At 45.7% G+C, this 16,856-nt stretch overlaps 1 protein-coding gene across 3 annotated transcripts in view; it reads left to right on the top strand.

The window, feature by feature from the left end:
* GLI3 (GLI family zinc finger 3) overlaps positions 1-16,856 on the top strand; it is a 263,705-nt gene that overhangs the window by 198,368 nt on the left and 48,481 nt on the right. For 2 of the 3 annotated variants that reach the window (XM_087861211.1, XM_087861210.1), the window contains exons 8-10: positions 434-647; positions 1,655-1,771; positions 3,357-3,497. In XM_087861211.1, coding sequence (XP_087717337.1) covers positions 434-647; positions 1,655-1,771; positions 3,357-3,497 — 472 coding nt within the window. The remainder of the gene's footprint in view (positions 1-433; positions 648-1,654; positions 1,772-3,356; positions 3,498-16,856) is intronic. The other variant, XM_087861212.1, reaches the window with a different exon arrangement.

Genomic DNA, 16,856 nt, shown 5'->3' with positions numbered 1-16,856 from the left:
GGAGACATATGAAAGCACGCAGCGTGAGCTGAGATTAAAGGAATTGCTCCATGCACGGGCACATACGGCGCTGAGAGCCAATAAAAGTACTATAAAGCATGTAGTCGCCCATTCTCTTTTTTATATAAAGTTTGTTATTGCAATAAATAGCCGTTATTGAGTCAACGCCTTTTGTTTCCGTCGTGCTGAGCCTTACTTCAGGTCTGTGTGTCTGGGCACACGCACACGTGTGTCTTGCCTCAGTAGCCGGTTTTCTCTTGGAAGTGGCCAAGATGTTCGTCAGTAACCGTTTTTACCTTCTGATTTAAACAGGCAGACCGGATGTCGTTTGGGGTGGTAGCAGCAGGTGTAATGACGCAAACGTGGTGCGCTCGCGGTAATCTCCGCCTTCCGTGCAAATGAGAGCCTTCTACTCTTTCTTCCCCACCCGCAGCCCTGCCTTGAGCTTCCCCTACCCTTCTGCACCCGTGTCTCTCCATATGCATCAACAAATCTTAAGCCGACAGCAGAGCCTAGGCTCGGCCTTTGGACACAGCCCACCACTCATCCACCCTGCTCCAACGTTTCCAACACAGAGGCCTATTCCTGGCATCCCTACGGTTCTGAACCCCGTCCAGGTCAGCTCGGGCCCTTCGGAGTCCTCACAGGTGAGAGGGACAGCTTGATGAGCTAGCCGATGCATCTTTGTAATCGTAGAGGAGGGCCGTGCCTACCCCGGGAGCTCTGAACGGGCCCAGTACCTTGGCATTCTCGTGGCTTCCATGCTGCTGTCTTCCTAACCCAGGGATGTAGTCTTAGGGTTTGATGAACATGGCATGTGTGTGCTCCTCATTCAGCAGGGGCTTCCTCCCCCAGAATCGTTTCTTTCTCCTTGAGAAAGCGGGCTTCTTGATGACGGTTCCCTCTAGCCCGGGGCTGTCTATAATCTTGCTCAGGGCAGTCCGCTGCCTGACAGGGTAGCTCTCATTTGGTGACTCTCCACGGGCACCTCGAATCCTGTGATAACTTCACGGGAAGATTCACACCACGCCGCGCCCTCTTCTCTTACCTCCTCACTAATCCCACGCAGAGAAGAGTCTGAATCCTCTCATTAAAGAGCGTTGCCAACGGTTTGTTTTGGTTTCCTACCACCGGACAACTCTGTACTTCTAAATCAGCTCTTGGAGCTCATGAAAGCCCAGGCCCCCTGCTCTAGTCTTCTAGCTTTTAAAAGCCACAGGGAGTTTATTTATTTTTAAGACTTTATTTATTTATTTGACACAGTGAGAGAGAAAGAGAGAGCACAAGCAGGGGGAGTGGCAGAGGGAGAAGCAGGCTGCCCGCTGAGCAGGGGGCCCGATGCAGGACTCGATCCCAGGACCCTGAGATCATGACCTGAGTCAAAGGCAGCCGCCCAACCGACTGAGCCATCTAGGCGCCTCTAAAAGCCTCAGGGAGTTTCTACTCCTGAGTGCGACACATGGAGCTGCCCAATGGGTGTGTTTTCTGGCTTCAGACCCATTTTCTGAGCTCTGCTGTCGTGGGATTGGAGCGTTACCAGAGTCCTCGTTCTAATGCCACATCGGCCGGCTCGTCTACAGTTGCACGTTTTAGCTCTGGTCCCGCTCCTGTATTGAAACCTAATTTTTGTCTCTGTCCCCGCAAATGTGACCAGCAGAACAAGCCGACGAGTGAGTCTGCGGTGAGTAGCACGGGTGACCTGGTGCACAACAAGAGGTCCAAGATCAAGCCCGACGAAGACCTCCCCAGCCCGGGGCCGCGGGGCCAGCAGGTGAGGCACCGGGGCTGTCTGCCGCCGGCCTGTGGCTCCCTCCAGGCTGCGGTCTCGCACAGCATTTCCGTGTCCACTGTGTTCTTGGCCTTGGCCTTGGCCTTGGCCATACCCACACATTTGACAGGAGGCCAGTGATGGGGTCCGACTCTCTAACTCAGAGACGCTGCAGGAAGGATAGACTGTAGCTCATGGTGTAAGTGGCTGGGTTAATTTGCTACTAATCACTGAGAGGACCAAGCTTCAGTCCTGAGCCCTGCTCTCAGGCCCCAAAATAGGAACTCCTGACCCCAAGCCCAAGCTGGACGCAGTTGATGACATTCCTTACACTGATCATGTTGGTATTTGTTCCTATTTTGCCTTTCCCCACTCGCTAGAAGGGCTTGGAGAACGGAGGGATGGATCAAGGCACAACTAACCTAACTTAGGCCAACTAGATTCTGGTCCTTGATCCAGAGTCTTGAAAGGACAAGTTTGGAAAGTCCAGTCTAGTCTCTGCTTTTAGGCATTTAGCCCCTCTGAGCTTCAGTTCTAAAATGTGTTTATTATGCCTATGATACCATCTCCTAGGGTCCCTGTGCCTGACACAGGAAGAAGGTTAGTGAATATTAATTCCTAGAAATAGGGGTTGGACCGGAGTCTGGACGTCCACAGAATCTGGATCTTTCTACATCCGGGCTGCTCCAGCCCCAAGTTCAGACTACCTCTGCCCCAGTTTCCTTTCGAGTGAGCACTTTGAGGATAGAATGAATGGGGGTCGTAGGTTCTGAAATCCATCCTTCTTCTTGAGTTTTGCTGGCCAACAACCTTGCTGGTCACACGTAAATGCTTGTACGCAGTGTCTGTCATCCTGCCCCAGATGAGATCCCCAATCAGTGCACCCAGTCATCTCCCAGAATTCTGGGAATGTTTGCATTTCCATTGCTGTGAAACTGCCTCGGAGAGTAGGAAAGACTCTGCCGCCAAGCTTCAGACGCTGTGGTTTTGGGGCTGCAACTCGTGTCCTCAGAGAGCAGAAGTTGAACCAGAAAACATGATCGGTCTACACCCCAGAAAGTGCCTGTCACAGCCTCGCATGGCAGGGAAAGCGGAATTAGAATGTCCAGTAAACCATCGCCCTGATCCCAAAATATAAGCATCAACAAATTAATACACTAAAAAGAATCTAACTGAAAGAGAAAGGCCTAGTCTTTTGGGTAAAGACTGCATGACCTACTTTAATTGTTTCTCTTATGGGATGACACTTTAATTTCTTTTTTTCTCTCATATTCAGGGGCAAAGTTTGGCCTCAACTTCTTATCGTCATTACGGTTGGGACAGTTGTTTTCAATCCCACATTAACAACCTCTAAAGATATATTTGGTAAATTGGAAAACAGGCACACAAATGTTCCATATGTTCGACTTCTGTTCACCAAATCCAACTGATAGACCTGGCTCTATTTTATTTTCCCTGAAAAGTTGCCGCAGAATAAAGACCCATGCAATCCGGGTTGGTTTTTTTTTTTTTTTTCCCCTTTCTCTCATCTGTCCTTCCATTGTGTCTGATCTTTTCTCCCTCTCTTCGCCCCCCTCCCCCACCCCAGGAACAGCCGGAAGGAACAACCCTGGTGAAGGAGGAAGGGGACAAAGACGAAAGCAAGCAGGAACCTGAAGTCATCTATGAGACCAATTGCCACTGGGAAGGCTGCACGCGGGAGTTCGACACCCAGGAGCAGCTGGTGCACGTAAGTGGGGGGGCTGCGGGGAGTGGGCTTTGCAGCTATGTGACCTTTTCTGTGGGGTCAGCTTCCCTGACCCCGCGCTGAGTCAAGTTTCTTAGCTAGCAGCGTTGCAAACTGGAGAGGGCTTTATGACTTTCTGAGAATAAAGAAAACTCTGAGCCATGGTGCTTGACCTGTTCAGTCAGCTAAAGCTTAGTGTAAAATTCAATAAAGTCTTCAATAGAGAGCGTAATGACTCTGATCCTGTAAGCCAGAAAACACCATGTTGAGTTCGCGTCTTTGATGGTTATTGAGTAATAGTAAGCTGGACATGAATTATTATTAACCTTTTAACCAAGTTTGAGTCTCCTCTCCTAGACCCAGCAACAGTAGAAAAAAATCGTAGAGGTGGGAGATTGCTTTTCTTCTGTTCTGCCTTCTTCTTCCAAACCGTCAAGGTCCAAAGACCCACCCACTATTTTAGGCAGCAGTTAGTACTGTGTGTGAGACAGGTAGATGCTTGGGGAAGCCATTAGCACGGTTTCTTGACTGAAGGCCAACCCTCGCAGGGCGAGTAGTTCCATGGAAAAAGTGATGTGTATTTTAATATGTGTTCAGTGGCGTGTATTTTTTGAAACCTGCGGCATGGCCAGACTGAGATCCACACCTCATCTTACTATGCCAGGTCCAGAAGTGTGGCCCCCGTGGGGTTTATTTCCAATAACGCAGTGCACGCCCCACACCCACGTGCATGGACCTGATGAGGCATGTTTCCTTTGCCAATGCTCCATTTGACTTGGCACTTTCTCTCATGCCGGAGGAATCTCCCTAGCAGAGGGGACCGGGAGCAACTGAGGTGGAAGGGTCTCTCCCTCGATCATCAAGACTAGAAAGCCGTAGGCTCACACACCCCTGTACTCAACCACAGGGTCCCATCGGGGCATTAGGGACGGTCTGCTACGTGTGGCCGGTTCATCCGCGTTTACTGTGACAGAAGATCTGACAGGGCAGACTTCCTTGTGAGTCCCTGCCCGCCCACCCCGTACACACACACCGCACACACTCAGCCCATTCTCTCTTCTTTTAGAGTAACTTTTCATTTTCGACGATCCATATTTCTTGATAACCCTTCTCCATTTAAACACTAAAATTATACAATTCCTGACACATCCCCTATTTTTCACCGGCCGCAGAGCTTCTCCAGGGCGTCTGTCGTCTGCAACTCGGCTCCTCCTCTGTGCTGTATTCCACATGTTGCCATCACGGGAGAGTGTTAAATAGATGCTTTGCCAGGATTTGCGAACCATTAGGGGCAGAATGTTTTGAGGAGTTAACGTGACATCAGCAGCGTTCCCCCCCCAATTTCTTTTTTAATCATGTCTCCTAGTAATTGAGTGAGAAGGATTACAGATTTCTCAGCACAGCAAGAAACCTAGAAAGTCAAATGTTTTTAATTAAGGTGTATTTCCAGATTTTTCCATGAACTTAATTCGATTCTTTCTCTTTAATTTGATGCAAGTGTTACTTTTAAGCCGAGCCTTCCTTAATGGCCCTTTCTTCTTGCTGACTTTTAATGGAAACCACAGACAGGGTACTACCAAAGGGGGGAAGAAAAAGGTCGGAGTTTTTCTTTTAGTGCAGGCAGATATTCCCGAGCAGTGAAGTCTGCCAGGGACACCCTTCGTGAGGGAGCGAGTGAACCACCGACGGAGGGGAATCGTGTGCCTGAAAACTGGCATCGTGAGCGAGATGTTGCCAGAGCTGCTTGCTTTTGGAAATGTCATCCTGCAAGGCGACACCGTCTCCTGGTGCCTTTTCTGAGGACAAGTCCTTGTAGTTTCCAAGCAGGGCTGTGATTATGGTCCAGCTGTGGCCAGATGCGGGACAGAGCGGGAGCTCCTCGGAGTCTGCCTTTCAAAGGAACCGTGTTCCTCGTTAGAGACCAGGTTCGAGGTAGCTCTTTAACCTTTTAAGAGACAGTGACTCTTGTAGGTGTATTTGATCTCAGTGGCGAAAGGTTTTAGGGAGTGATGATGTTTTAGGGGAGAGATCCAAGTACTTTCGAGGTAAATCTGCTTAAACGATCAACTTAACTGACCACCGCGTTGCGCGTCTCATCGTAAAAACTCTGAACGAATCTACGTACGGTGGAAATTTTGGATTCCAAACCAGCTAGAAGGAATTCATGTCAGGATTAGGAGAAAATCCAATATATTACCTTCACGATACGAATTTCAGTCTGAGATAAATTATGTACGTTAAGTGGAGGAAAGCTAAACCTTGGCCACAACCTAAATAAAAACACTAGTTCCTGTCACTTATTTTCCACCTTTGAAGTCGTTCCCTGACGTGTGGAGGTTCCAAATTTGTGCGTTGAAGTCGATTTTACTCTGCATGTCATGCAAGTGCCTTCCTCGTCGTGGGCCTATCTGGTGGCATCAGCAGTGGCCCGGGATAGCACGGGCACTTTATTTTTTGTCGGTTGAAGGCACAGCTCCACGTCCACCTAATTATTTTGGTGGCAGGTGGAAAAAATACCAGTTGCAAACCCCACTTTTTTGAGGACGGAGGGAAGTCTTAACTGTTTCTGTGCCCGTGGCTCTCCTTGGAGAGACATTTTGTGAATTAGTTGAATTTTCATGCTACATGCGACCAAGAGGCAAGGTGTTAAACCATCCTGACGCTCTGCCTTATTTATAGCCATGACCCATTCTTTTTCCCCCTCTTACAGTTAATAGAAAGATTCATGATTCTTCATGGCTGTCTATCTAGTGTCTGACAGTCCCGACTGCCTGCTAAAGCAAGTCACTATCTATAATTGATATCCTTCCGTGGAATAGGGTGCTGGCTGCAATTGAAGGGCTTTGCTGAAAGCTCTTAAATCCTGACAAGTTCTCCCCTTGTTCTGGCTCAGTCGCTGAGCTGCACGGCTGGAATTCCAGAGTCATTTGAACTTGGTGCAAAAGGGAGACATGTGTTTCACATTAGCAAATCACAAAGTTGAAGAGGAGAATTAGGGACTCGGCGGGCTCTGCATGCCAGGTAGTCTCCTTTCCAGCGTAATGCGCTCCGTGTTCTCTTGCAAAGATGACCTCGTCCCATTACTGTCCCAACAGATGGGCTAAACATTGCCTTTCCCTTCTCTCCTTTATTTCAAGCGCCTGTCCTCCGCCAGGCGTGTGTTTATTCTAGGTTTCCTGTGGGGTCTTTATCACGGGGACGTTTAATTAATTTCTCTTCCCAGCAAGATAATTATAATTGGGCTTCGTTACTCTCGAGCTAGTATTAAATTTGTCATAAATTTACTTCTATGCCCAGAAGCTAAGAAGACAGATGTATATTTTTGTTATAACCAGGTTTTTGTTATACTTGGTCCCTTTCTTGGTGTCAGTTAAAATAGAACGGAACAAGAGAGTAAGAAGGAGATCCGGTGTAAAAATGAATTCAAAGAACCTTTGATTAAGACTGAATTTATTATTGATTTGTCAAGACGCAAACCCTTTTTCTTCCCTTGGCATCTGAAAGCACGTGTTCTAACGCGTCAAAATAAGTTGAAAAGTCCACATTTTCCCTTCGATTCCAAATTAATTAGCTCTTTTCGCTGTTGTGCATGGCGTATTACAAAATATACAAATCTTAAATTTAAACTCATTTCTGAAAGTGGCAGAATATCGGTTCTCGACATGTTTCTGGTTTTGTTGTGGCTCTTTTTGGCATGCAAAAAAACTCAACTTCTGTCTTCTGGCCTGGCCTTTCATGGATGAGAGAGGCTTCCAAACCTTCCTGAGACCCATTTGCCGCTTGCATTCCTTCTGTCCTTGAACTCAGTCCCTCTTCGGCTCTAGGAGGGTCGAGGCATCTGAAATAATACACAGCATGAGCCCAAGTTAGTAATGTCCACCTGTTGTCGGTATCACTGCAGTCCTTGGCCCTCTAGTTCAGTGATGACTCAGTTCTCTTTCTGCTTTAGAAGTAATACATTGAACGTTCTTTCCTAAGGTCTGAAAATCATCCAATGATTTTTCTAACAGTTTCATTCCCCACGCCCTCCCCAGCAGAATGAGTGCGGAGAGGGCCTTAGGCAGGTGGGGCGTCGTCTCCTGCCAGTGAGGTCGAAGGGCAGAGAACGTGAGCTGTGTTCATATTAGTCCCAGCTACAACCGGGTGGCATTCAAGTAAGTCCCTGTGCTCCGTTTGTATCTTTTAAGCCTGGTGTCAGAAATTCACCTTTTTGTAGAGTGATTACCACCTACTTGGATTTTAAATGCCTTCATATGCTGCGAATTTTGTTCTCTAAAGCAGGCTGTGGTTTCCTTTATCAGAAGAACACAGTCCTAATCACCTTTGCTGCTGTTTGAAAACAGATTCTGGACATAGCATGGAAACGAAGGGCTTTCTTTTTAATATCCTAGAGATTTAGATGTAAAGAAGGCACATCTAATCTGTGAAGGATTGTTGCATCTGTAGAAACGCAGGGAAGTTAGGATGTGTTAAAGACATTATTTTCATATTAATACCATGATCCCAAATTTGCATTTTAAATGTTTTCCATCTAATTTTGATCCTTTTGCTAAAGTTGCATTGTATATCCTTACCTAAGAGAAAATTGAGTGTAAGATGCGATAGGGGTCTCAGATACGAGGCAGAAATTAGTTTTGTGTGCACATAAAACGTAGAACGAATGAGTGGAGATTTTGATCTTCTTTTTCCTACATGGAGTTGCTAGTTAATTTAGTTACTCTAATTATTTGGAAATACTGCATGTAAAATGCAGGCTAAGAACCACAAACTTCAAAGCCGTCCTTTGACAATTGCGCCTCAAGGGTCACATTCTTTTTAAAGTTAGGGACTGAATTGCACCTGCAGAAATACTTTCCGTAGAGACACTCAGGAGAGAGCCTGAGTGGGGGGTGCGGAGGGCCATGTGGGCTCCCGGGGCCAGTGGGATTCTGAGTGGCAGCGCCTTCCTTCTCTGCCCTGACCCTTGGGATGACCTCCCTGGAAGCATTTGACCTTCCAGAACGTTCTTTTCTCACTTATCATACTGTGAAACAGCCGTGAAAATAAATGCCCTTCCCAACATCCAAGGCCAAAGGGAGATCGAATACAGGAAGCCTAATGAGAAACAGACAGAGGGTTGAAAAGAGTGCCTCTTCTCTCTTTGTTTTATGTATTTGTTTTTGCAGGGTTGAGTCAGGGAGGGGAGGGGAGGGGTTCTATTGGGTCTGTGCCTTCTGCTTGTCGGTCTAAGGCTTATTTTATATTCATTGTTGCTGAACCCGCTCTTGACTGAGGTGGGGACCCCGTTCTTCGCAGTGTAGGTCTGATAGATAGGACTTGGCCAAGCCATTTCACCTCCTCGGACCTCAGTTTTAGTAAAAGCAAGTGAAAGATTTGAAATAATAGTCCTCTGGTTTCCTCTCACGTGCCCACGTATTGGCAGGCAGCCACCAGGTGCTGTGCTGAGCACCCCCACCTTGCAGTAGGGGAGGTGGGGAGGGGTGGGGATGCTGGGTCGGTTATGGATGGCTGCCCCCAGGTGGGGTTTTGGAGAAGGCAGTCCCATACCATCTTTTTCCCCGGGTCTTTTCCGCCCTGTAGATTAAGTGCCCTCCAGAATAATTATATTTAATATTTCTAGGAGATGGTATATTAATTACTTGAGTGATTATGGAATTATTAAAATTTCCCCTTTACTAAGCGTTCTTACCCCTTGAACGAAGAATAAGATATCAATATTTTGAGTGAGCTGTCACTGGTGCAGAATAATGTGTTAGTTACTTTCTTAAATTTGTTCTGCTGTAGGGTACCCCAGAAATGTTTCATTGCACCCCCCCGCAGAATACTTCTTCAGAATTTTTAGCCAAGTAACTCTTTCTGCCATTTGGAGAGGATTTTCCTCTGAATTGGTTCTGAATGCTGCTTTAGGTAAGATTCCCTGGAATGTTGTCAACGGGCCCACTTTATACAAGAAGGAATGATGGTTACTTCGGGCTGGGCTGCGTACCTCGTGGAAAGGCACTTGCCTGTAGCACACCTTGCCAGCGGTGTGTCTTCTTGTCTATCGGGAGAAGGGTGAGCTGACGTTAGCAGATCAGGCATTCGCTCAGCTCCTCACCGAAGACGGCTGGGAGCCCTCTGCGTGCTGCCCACTGCCCCAGCTTCGTGGTGGGTTCACTGCCAGCACAGCTTAGACCTGACCGTCCGGGACAGGTCATTCTCAGGGGAAGGGGGAGACACAGAAACAGAAAAGCACGGAGTGAATAGCACATGAGTCAGGACATACTGAAGCCAGAACTGTAGAGTTGAGATAGTGGGGGCTTAGACGAGGGGAGACGTCCATAAGAATATTAGAAAAGGCCTCTGGGAAATACGTGGGAATAGTTAAGGTCAGAGCAAACCATGGGGGTCGACTTTTGAGGCGCGAGGATGATGACGATGATGGTGATCGTGACTTTGTAAGAACAAACAGCACCAGATCCGAGAGAATCCTCGGGCTCACCGCTGTTCTCCTGCGACAGTACGAGGTACATGTCAAAGCTGGCAGACCTGGGCTCAAAGCCTGCTGCTCTCTACCCTGGACTCCTCCCATCCTTCCCTCTGAAATAAGGATGGTGATAGTATTTCCTTCATAAAACAGCTGGGGCAGTTGAGTGAAAAATTATACTCAAGAAAATGTCAGTGATTCTTTTTCTGAAAGTGAAAGTGTACAGACATTGACCAGCTGCTGCGTTCATGAACTTTGCCTCTAGGAACGTGGCTTAGGTTGCTCTTCAAGCCGTTTTGGGGTTGGTGTGTCACCATGAAATTCATAATTGCCTTAAGATGCTGACCAGACCCTTGGTTCGTGAACCCCCGAGAGAGAAGGACTAGCGGGGTTTCCAACTCTGTTCCTTACAGTCTGGATCCCTCCTTATTCTCGCTTATGCAGGGTCGAGATTCAGAGCCCATGCTGTTCTGTGTTCTTTTGTCCCGATGTCCTTCTGAAAGTTCTCCTTGGTGGGCACCCGAAACCAAGGCTTCCCGCCCTGGACACACTGAGGCAGCGAATCCTTGGTTGTGAGGGCCAACCTTTGCGTTGTCGTAGGAGGGCCAGCAGCCCTGCTGACTTCTGCCTGCTAGATTCCAGGAGGGATCTGCCCCCATGGTAACAACCAAACATTTCTCCCCACGTTGTCCCTGTTCTGTCCCAAATCTTTCCTCTGGCAGTGTGGAAAACAGTAACAACAAAAATGTATTTGGAATTTAAGATACATTTTCTCCTTAGTGCTGTAGAATCTTTAAATTCCAAGGGAAAGCTGAACTTGTTAGCCTCTAACAAAAGGCTATTTAATATATATTTATGTGACGTGCTTCTGTGTGTATGCATGTACGGGTGTATTGGTGTGTGTGCACCTGTGTTCTGCATGTGTGCACGTGTGTATGTGCCCTTGTGTGTGTGTGTGTATACAGATTGGCAGAGCTTAATTTTAAAGTCATATTTGTTACATTAGGCACTCAGTATTTCTCAGCAAGGACTATAACCAGCCAAGTCCTTTGTCTTGGTGAAGAATTCCATCACTGGGTTTTTTGGGGTTTTTTTTGTTTGTTTGTTTTTGGGGGTGGGTTTTTTGGGGGTTTTTTGTTTTGTTTTGTTTTTGTTTTTGTTTTTTGCAGACCAAGGGAAGTCACTTAGACTTCAGCTTCTGAGATCATGGCAAGCATGGAGATCAGGTTCCTGCTTTGACAGAAAACAGAACTCCAGAAACAGAAAGCAATTTTCTAACACAAGGACTTTTTTGAAGATTCAGGGACATTTAGGCTTTTTTTGGGATTAGCTGAATACTGCCATAGATGATTTTTTTTTCATTTCTAGAACAATTAATGTTGGCAAAAGAGCTGTAAGTGGTGTATCCCTAAAAAAGAGGCCAAGGCCTTAAATGTAAGCCACCCCTTCCCCACCCCAGCCAATTACCAGTAAAACTAACATTAATCAGCGAGTGATGGGTGGGGGGATTTATCTTTGATTTCTACATCTGCTGAGAACAGTTTCTGAATTGGAGTAAGTCAGTCTATAGCTTCAGTCCTCAGTTTCTCATCTGTAAAGTGGAGATACTAATACCCACCCTACTTTCCTCACAGGGTTTTTTATTTTTTACTTTTATTTTTTTGGTAGGGATAGCATGAGATCATATATTCATGCATACATCCATATATAAGGAATCTCGTATATATTCAAAAATAAGGAAGAATTAAGAGAAGTAGTACTTATCGATCCAATTAAAGAATGGAGAGATTAAGGAGGCTTTTCATCAAAATTTTTTTAAAAGTGTGTAAGTATGACATTGACTTGGCGGCACACACTCACCTGTGCGGGCTGGTGATTTTACGTGGACGATGCGTCGGCACCACCTGGTGGCCAATACACAAATTGCAGGCATAGTGTTAGAAGGAAAAAGCCTCACGTGGGTCAGACTTCCAGAGTCGGGTCCGGGTCGGGGTCAGGGCCAGAGGAGGGAACAAGACCGGACACATACATCTTTTATGTCTGCGAATAAGGCGAATATATGGGCAAAGACATTGGGAGGACCAGAGAGGTACAGGCAAACAGGTAAGGTGAAGTTGCAGAAGAGGTCACGAGAGAAAAGTCTGGTGGGTTTGGACATGGTCTTGAAAAAACAGGTGGATTTAAATAGAGAAAGACCATTGCAGATGGGTGTTGGGGTTTCCGTGTGGAAAAAAACAGCAGGAAGAAGTTAACGGAAGCAGAAAGTGTTGGAGAATTTTATCTCTGATAGGAGCTAATATAATAAAAGGCTGGGGTTTTTGACGCTCTGTGGGATTAGAAATACAATTACAGAATGATTCATTGCATGCTTTTGGGGTTGAAGAGTGGTAAGTCGTTCCCCGATGTGGAAGCAGAGGGCCATAGGAAGCGAGGTTAAAGCCCAGACTGACGGCTTCCTGGGACCCGCCTGCTGCGCTGGGAGTCTGACTTCTGGTCTAGGTGGAGTGAGGAGAATCAGATGTTCCTGATGCGAGGAAGGCGTGAGCCAGTGTGAGCCAGAGAAAGATGGGGCTGAGCTTTGCAGAGCCCCAGAGGCTGTACTAGCGATGTCCTGAAGGGGGCGCAGTAGAAATTATGTTCAGTTATTTCTTAAAACTTGGGAGGAAGGTTTGGGGATGTTTCACAGTGAGTGTGTGTGGCCCATGTGGATGTCATAGATGCCCTTCGGAGAGCAGTTAGAAGCTTCCGGGCTGCCAGCTGAGCACCTGGAGTGTGGCTTTGCCCATAGAACCCCTGTATTTTGTGTGCATGGCCCCGGGCCCATTATCTAAGGGCCCCAAGACTCTGCCTGTCTCTGTAAAGCAGGCTGGGCAGGGTCGTTGGAGAATGATCTCTGATGACTTACAGAAGATGTTACCATGTTACTCACATTTTTAGGGCCCACTTAGTGACGGCTTTCCTGTGATGATTAACATTTGTCTTTTTCATTCTTTTGGTTTTGGGTGTGCCTTCTCTTCCAGTTACAAATGCATAATCTGAGGCTCTGAAAATGTCTTCCCGATTAGGAGAACAAAACTGCCGTCATCCGTCAGCTTCCCCCAACTGCGCTGGGGAGGCCCAGTCCTGTCTCACCTGTTCCCTCCACAACACCTTCATACACCTCCTGTTTCTTGGGGTGTTAGCCTGTGTGCTTCGGCCGAGTGCTCTCTCCAGGACAGGCAGGAGAGCCCTGGTTGAGGAGGCGCACGTCTCCCGCAGTGGCTTTTCCACGAGGTGGCGAAAGTTCTCACGCTTTCCTCTCCTGTCCCACCTGGGGAGAGATGGCGCAGTTCCCGGGCCAAGAGAAAGCAGTCCTGCCGCAAATACAACACAACCCCGGCTGTACTCTCCTTATGTTCGGTGGAGATAAACTTCACTGGAGTCTCAGTACTGAGTCATTTGGCTTCTGGCAGGAGCTTTAATTGCTAAAATGCAGATTTTTTTTTTCTTGATCAAGAGGGGATTATTCCTGTTATCAGTCTAGAGCATCTTATTTCAAGATGAAAAGCCTTTACGGAATTACAGATGCCAACGTTTGTACAAAGCTTTTTGGCGATTGACAACTCAAAGAGAAAGTATGATTTATTAGCCTATAATGGCCAACCCTGAGCGATGGTCGAGGTCCCACTGATTTGTGAAATTGCTTAATGCGAACCGCCTTTTTATGCCACTCAAGCCCCAGGGTCCTCAAATAAATGTGGAGTCTACATTATGCGATATGGTATGGGAGAGAGGAAGAGAAAAGGGGCAAGAGGAGAAAGGTGGCTTCTGAAATCCATCTTGGTGGTGCCTTTTACGCTAGTTTGGCTGATAAGCCGGCGGAGGAAAGATTAATAACGAGGCTTGGCGCTATCAGTACCTGCCTGTCGATTCTCTGTAACAGGGCTGTCTGTTCAGCATGGAAATTATTGATTAAATAAAAATTGCTATTAGATTGTGATGTGATCCATAATCGCAAACAATGGTGGACATTCCTCTTTTAGATCCTTGGCCATGCATCACGTTGTTTCTGTTTTTTCCCTCGCCGTAATTTATATTACACTGACACTTGCGCTCTGCAGGTTTCTCCATTCTGTCGGAAGGCAGGAGAGCTCAGGCAGGAGCAGCACAGCCTGACCAGAGGGAGGATGAGAGGGCGGTGGGCCTGGTTCGGACAGCCCAGGTTCCCTCACTGGGCTGCAGCCCCGGGTTACGTCGATCGGCTTGTTTTTTGACTTAAAAAAAAAAAGAAAAAAATGTGGTGCAATACACTTAACATGAAATTTACCATTTGACCAATTTCTTTTTTCCAGCTGTATTGAGGTATAATTGATGAATGAAATTGTGTAGTTTTCAAGCATACGAAGGGATGATTTGATATACGTATACGCTGGGAGATGATTAACACCAAGTTAATTATCACACCCATCACCTCACAGTTATCTTTTTTCAGGTATGTGGCGAGAACTCTTAAGCTCTGTCCTCTTGGCACATTTCAAGTATGCAATACGGTATTCTTAACTGTGGTCACCGTGCTATAGAGAGACCGTCAAAACTTACTCATCTTATAAATGGAAATCTGTACCCTTTGACTAGCATCTCCCCGTGTCCCCACCCCCAGCCCCTGGCAACCACCATTCTAGTCTCTGTTTCCATGACTTTGACTTTTCTTTTGCCTATTTTTGGATGTCACATACCATATTTGCGTCTTACTTCACTTAGCGTGATGCCTCCATGCTCCATCCTTGTTGTCACAAATGGCAAGATGTCTCTTTTTTATGGCTGAATAATATTCCATTTTATATATACACACACGTACAGTTGGCCCTTGAACAACACGGGTTTGAACTTCCCAGGACCACAGAAACTTGGATTTTTTTCAATAAATACTATAAATGTATTTTCTCTTCCTTATGATTTTCTTAACATTTTCTTTTCTCTACTTTCTTGTAAGAATCAGTATATAATACGTATTGTATACAAAATATGTGTTAATGGGCTGTTTGTGTTATTGGTAATTGGTAGTTAAGTTTTGAGGGTTCAGAGGTTATATATGGACCTGCAAGTGTGCTGGGTATCAGCACCCCTAACCCCTGTGTTGTTCAAGAGTCAGTTATACACACCACATTTTCTTTATCCACTCATCTGTTGACAGACCCGTAGGTTGCTTCTATGTCTCGGCTATTATGAATAATATTGTAATGAACACGGGAATGCACATACGTCCTCAAGATACTGATTTTAGTCCCTTCAGATGTATATACACAGAGGTGAGATTGCTGGATCAGATGGGAGTTCTATCTCTAATGTTGTGAGGAACTGCTGTACTGTTTTCCATAGTTCCAATTTACATTCCCACCAACAGTGTACAAGGGTTCCCTTTTCTCTGTATTCTTGCCAACATGTGTTATCTCTGGTCTTTTTTATAAGATATCCTAACAGGTGTGAGATGGTGTCCCATTGCGGTTTTGATTTGCATTCCCCAATTATTAGTGATGTGGAGCACTTTTCATGTACCCGCTGACCATCTGTATGTTGTCATGGGAAAAATGTCTATTCAGAGCCTTTGGCCTTTTTTAAATTGCATTATTTGTTTTTTTTTTTTCCAGTTGAGTTATATGAGTTCCTTATTTATTTTGGCTATTAACCCCTTATCAGATATGTGGTTTGCAAATATTTTCTCCCATTCTATAGACTGCCTTTTTATCTTGTTGATTATTTTTCTTTAGTTTGATGTAGTTTGATGTAGTTTCATGTATTTAATTTTGCTTTTGTTGCCTGTGCTTTTGGTGTCAAATCCAAAAAAATCATTGCCAAGACCAATGTCTAGGAGCCAAGTATGTTTACTTGGAGGAGTTTTATGGTTTCAGGTCTTTAATCCATGTTGAGTTAATTTTTTCTATTTCTATGGGAAAGGCCACCCGAATTTTGATAGGGAGTACATTGAGTTTGCAGATCACTTTGGATACTAGGGCAGTTTTAACAATACTGATTCTTCTGACACAAGAACGCAGACTGTCTCTCCATTTATGCATACCTTCTTTAATTTATTTCATCAATATCCTATAGTTCTCGGTGTACATGTCTTTAGACTCCTAGGTTACATTTATTCCTAGATATTTCATTATTTTTGCTGCTGTTGTAAGTGGGATTGCTTTCTTGATTTCTCTTTCAGATAGCTCATCGTTAGTGCATAGAAACACAACTGATTTGTGTACATCGATTTTGTATTCTGAACTTTACAGAATTCATTCATTCTTACCGTTTTTTGGTGCGGAGTCTTTAGGGTTTTCTATACATGAGATCATGTAATCCGCAAACAGAGACAATTTTACTTCTTTCCAGTGGATGCCTTTCATTCCTTTTTCTTGCCTAATTGCTTTGGCTCGGACTTCCAGTACTATACGAATAGAAGTGGCAAGACCAGGCATGATCATGTTGACCATTTTAATGGTCATTAAATTAATTGCCATTTAGCACATTCCGTTTTGTGCAACCATCACCACTACGTATTCCTGGACATTTTCATCACGCCGAAAGGAAACTGTACCCACTAAAAGCAGTCACTTTTCTTCCTTCCTCCTCCACAGCCCCTAAAAACCACTCAGTTGCTTTCTGTCTCTATGGACTACTTGCCTATTCTGAACATTTCATAGAAGTGGAGTAAAAAGTATTTGACGTTTTGTGTCTGGCTGTTTCCACTTAGCACAGCATTTTCAAGATTCATCCATGTCGTAGCCCGTGTTAGCGCTTTGTTCCTTTTCATGGCTGAATAGTGTTCCCTTTATGACTCTGCCACGTTGTGTTTGTCCTTTCATCTGTTGATGGGCATTTAGATTGTTTCTACCTGCTAGCTGTTGTGTTGTTATGGACATTCA

The sequence above is a fragment of the Ursus americanus genome, chromosome 3 (assembly GCF_024610735.1).
Source record: "Ursus americanus isolate L20-20 chromosome 3, mUrsAme1.1.p, whole genome shotgun sequence".
In the NCBI taxonomy this organism is placed as follows: domain Eukaryota; kingdom Metazoa; phylum Chordata; class Mammalia; order Carnivora; family Ursidae; genus Ursus; species Ursus americanus.
Note: the sequence above shows the minus strand (reverse complement) of the source record. Positions and strands in the feature narration are given on the sequence as shown.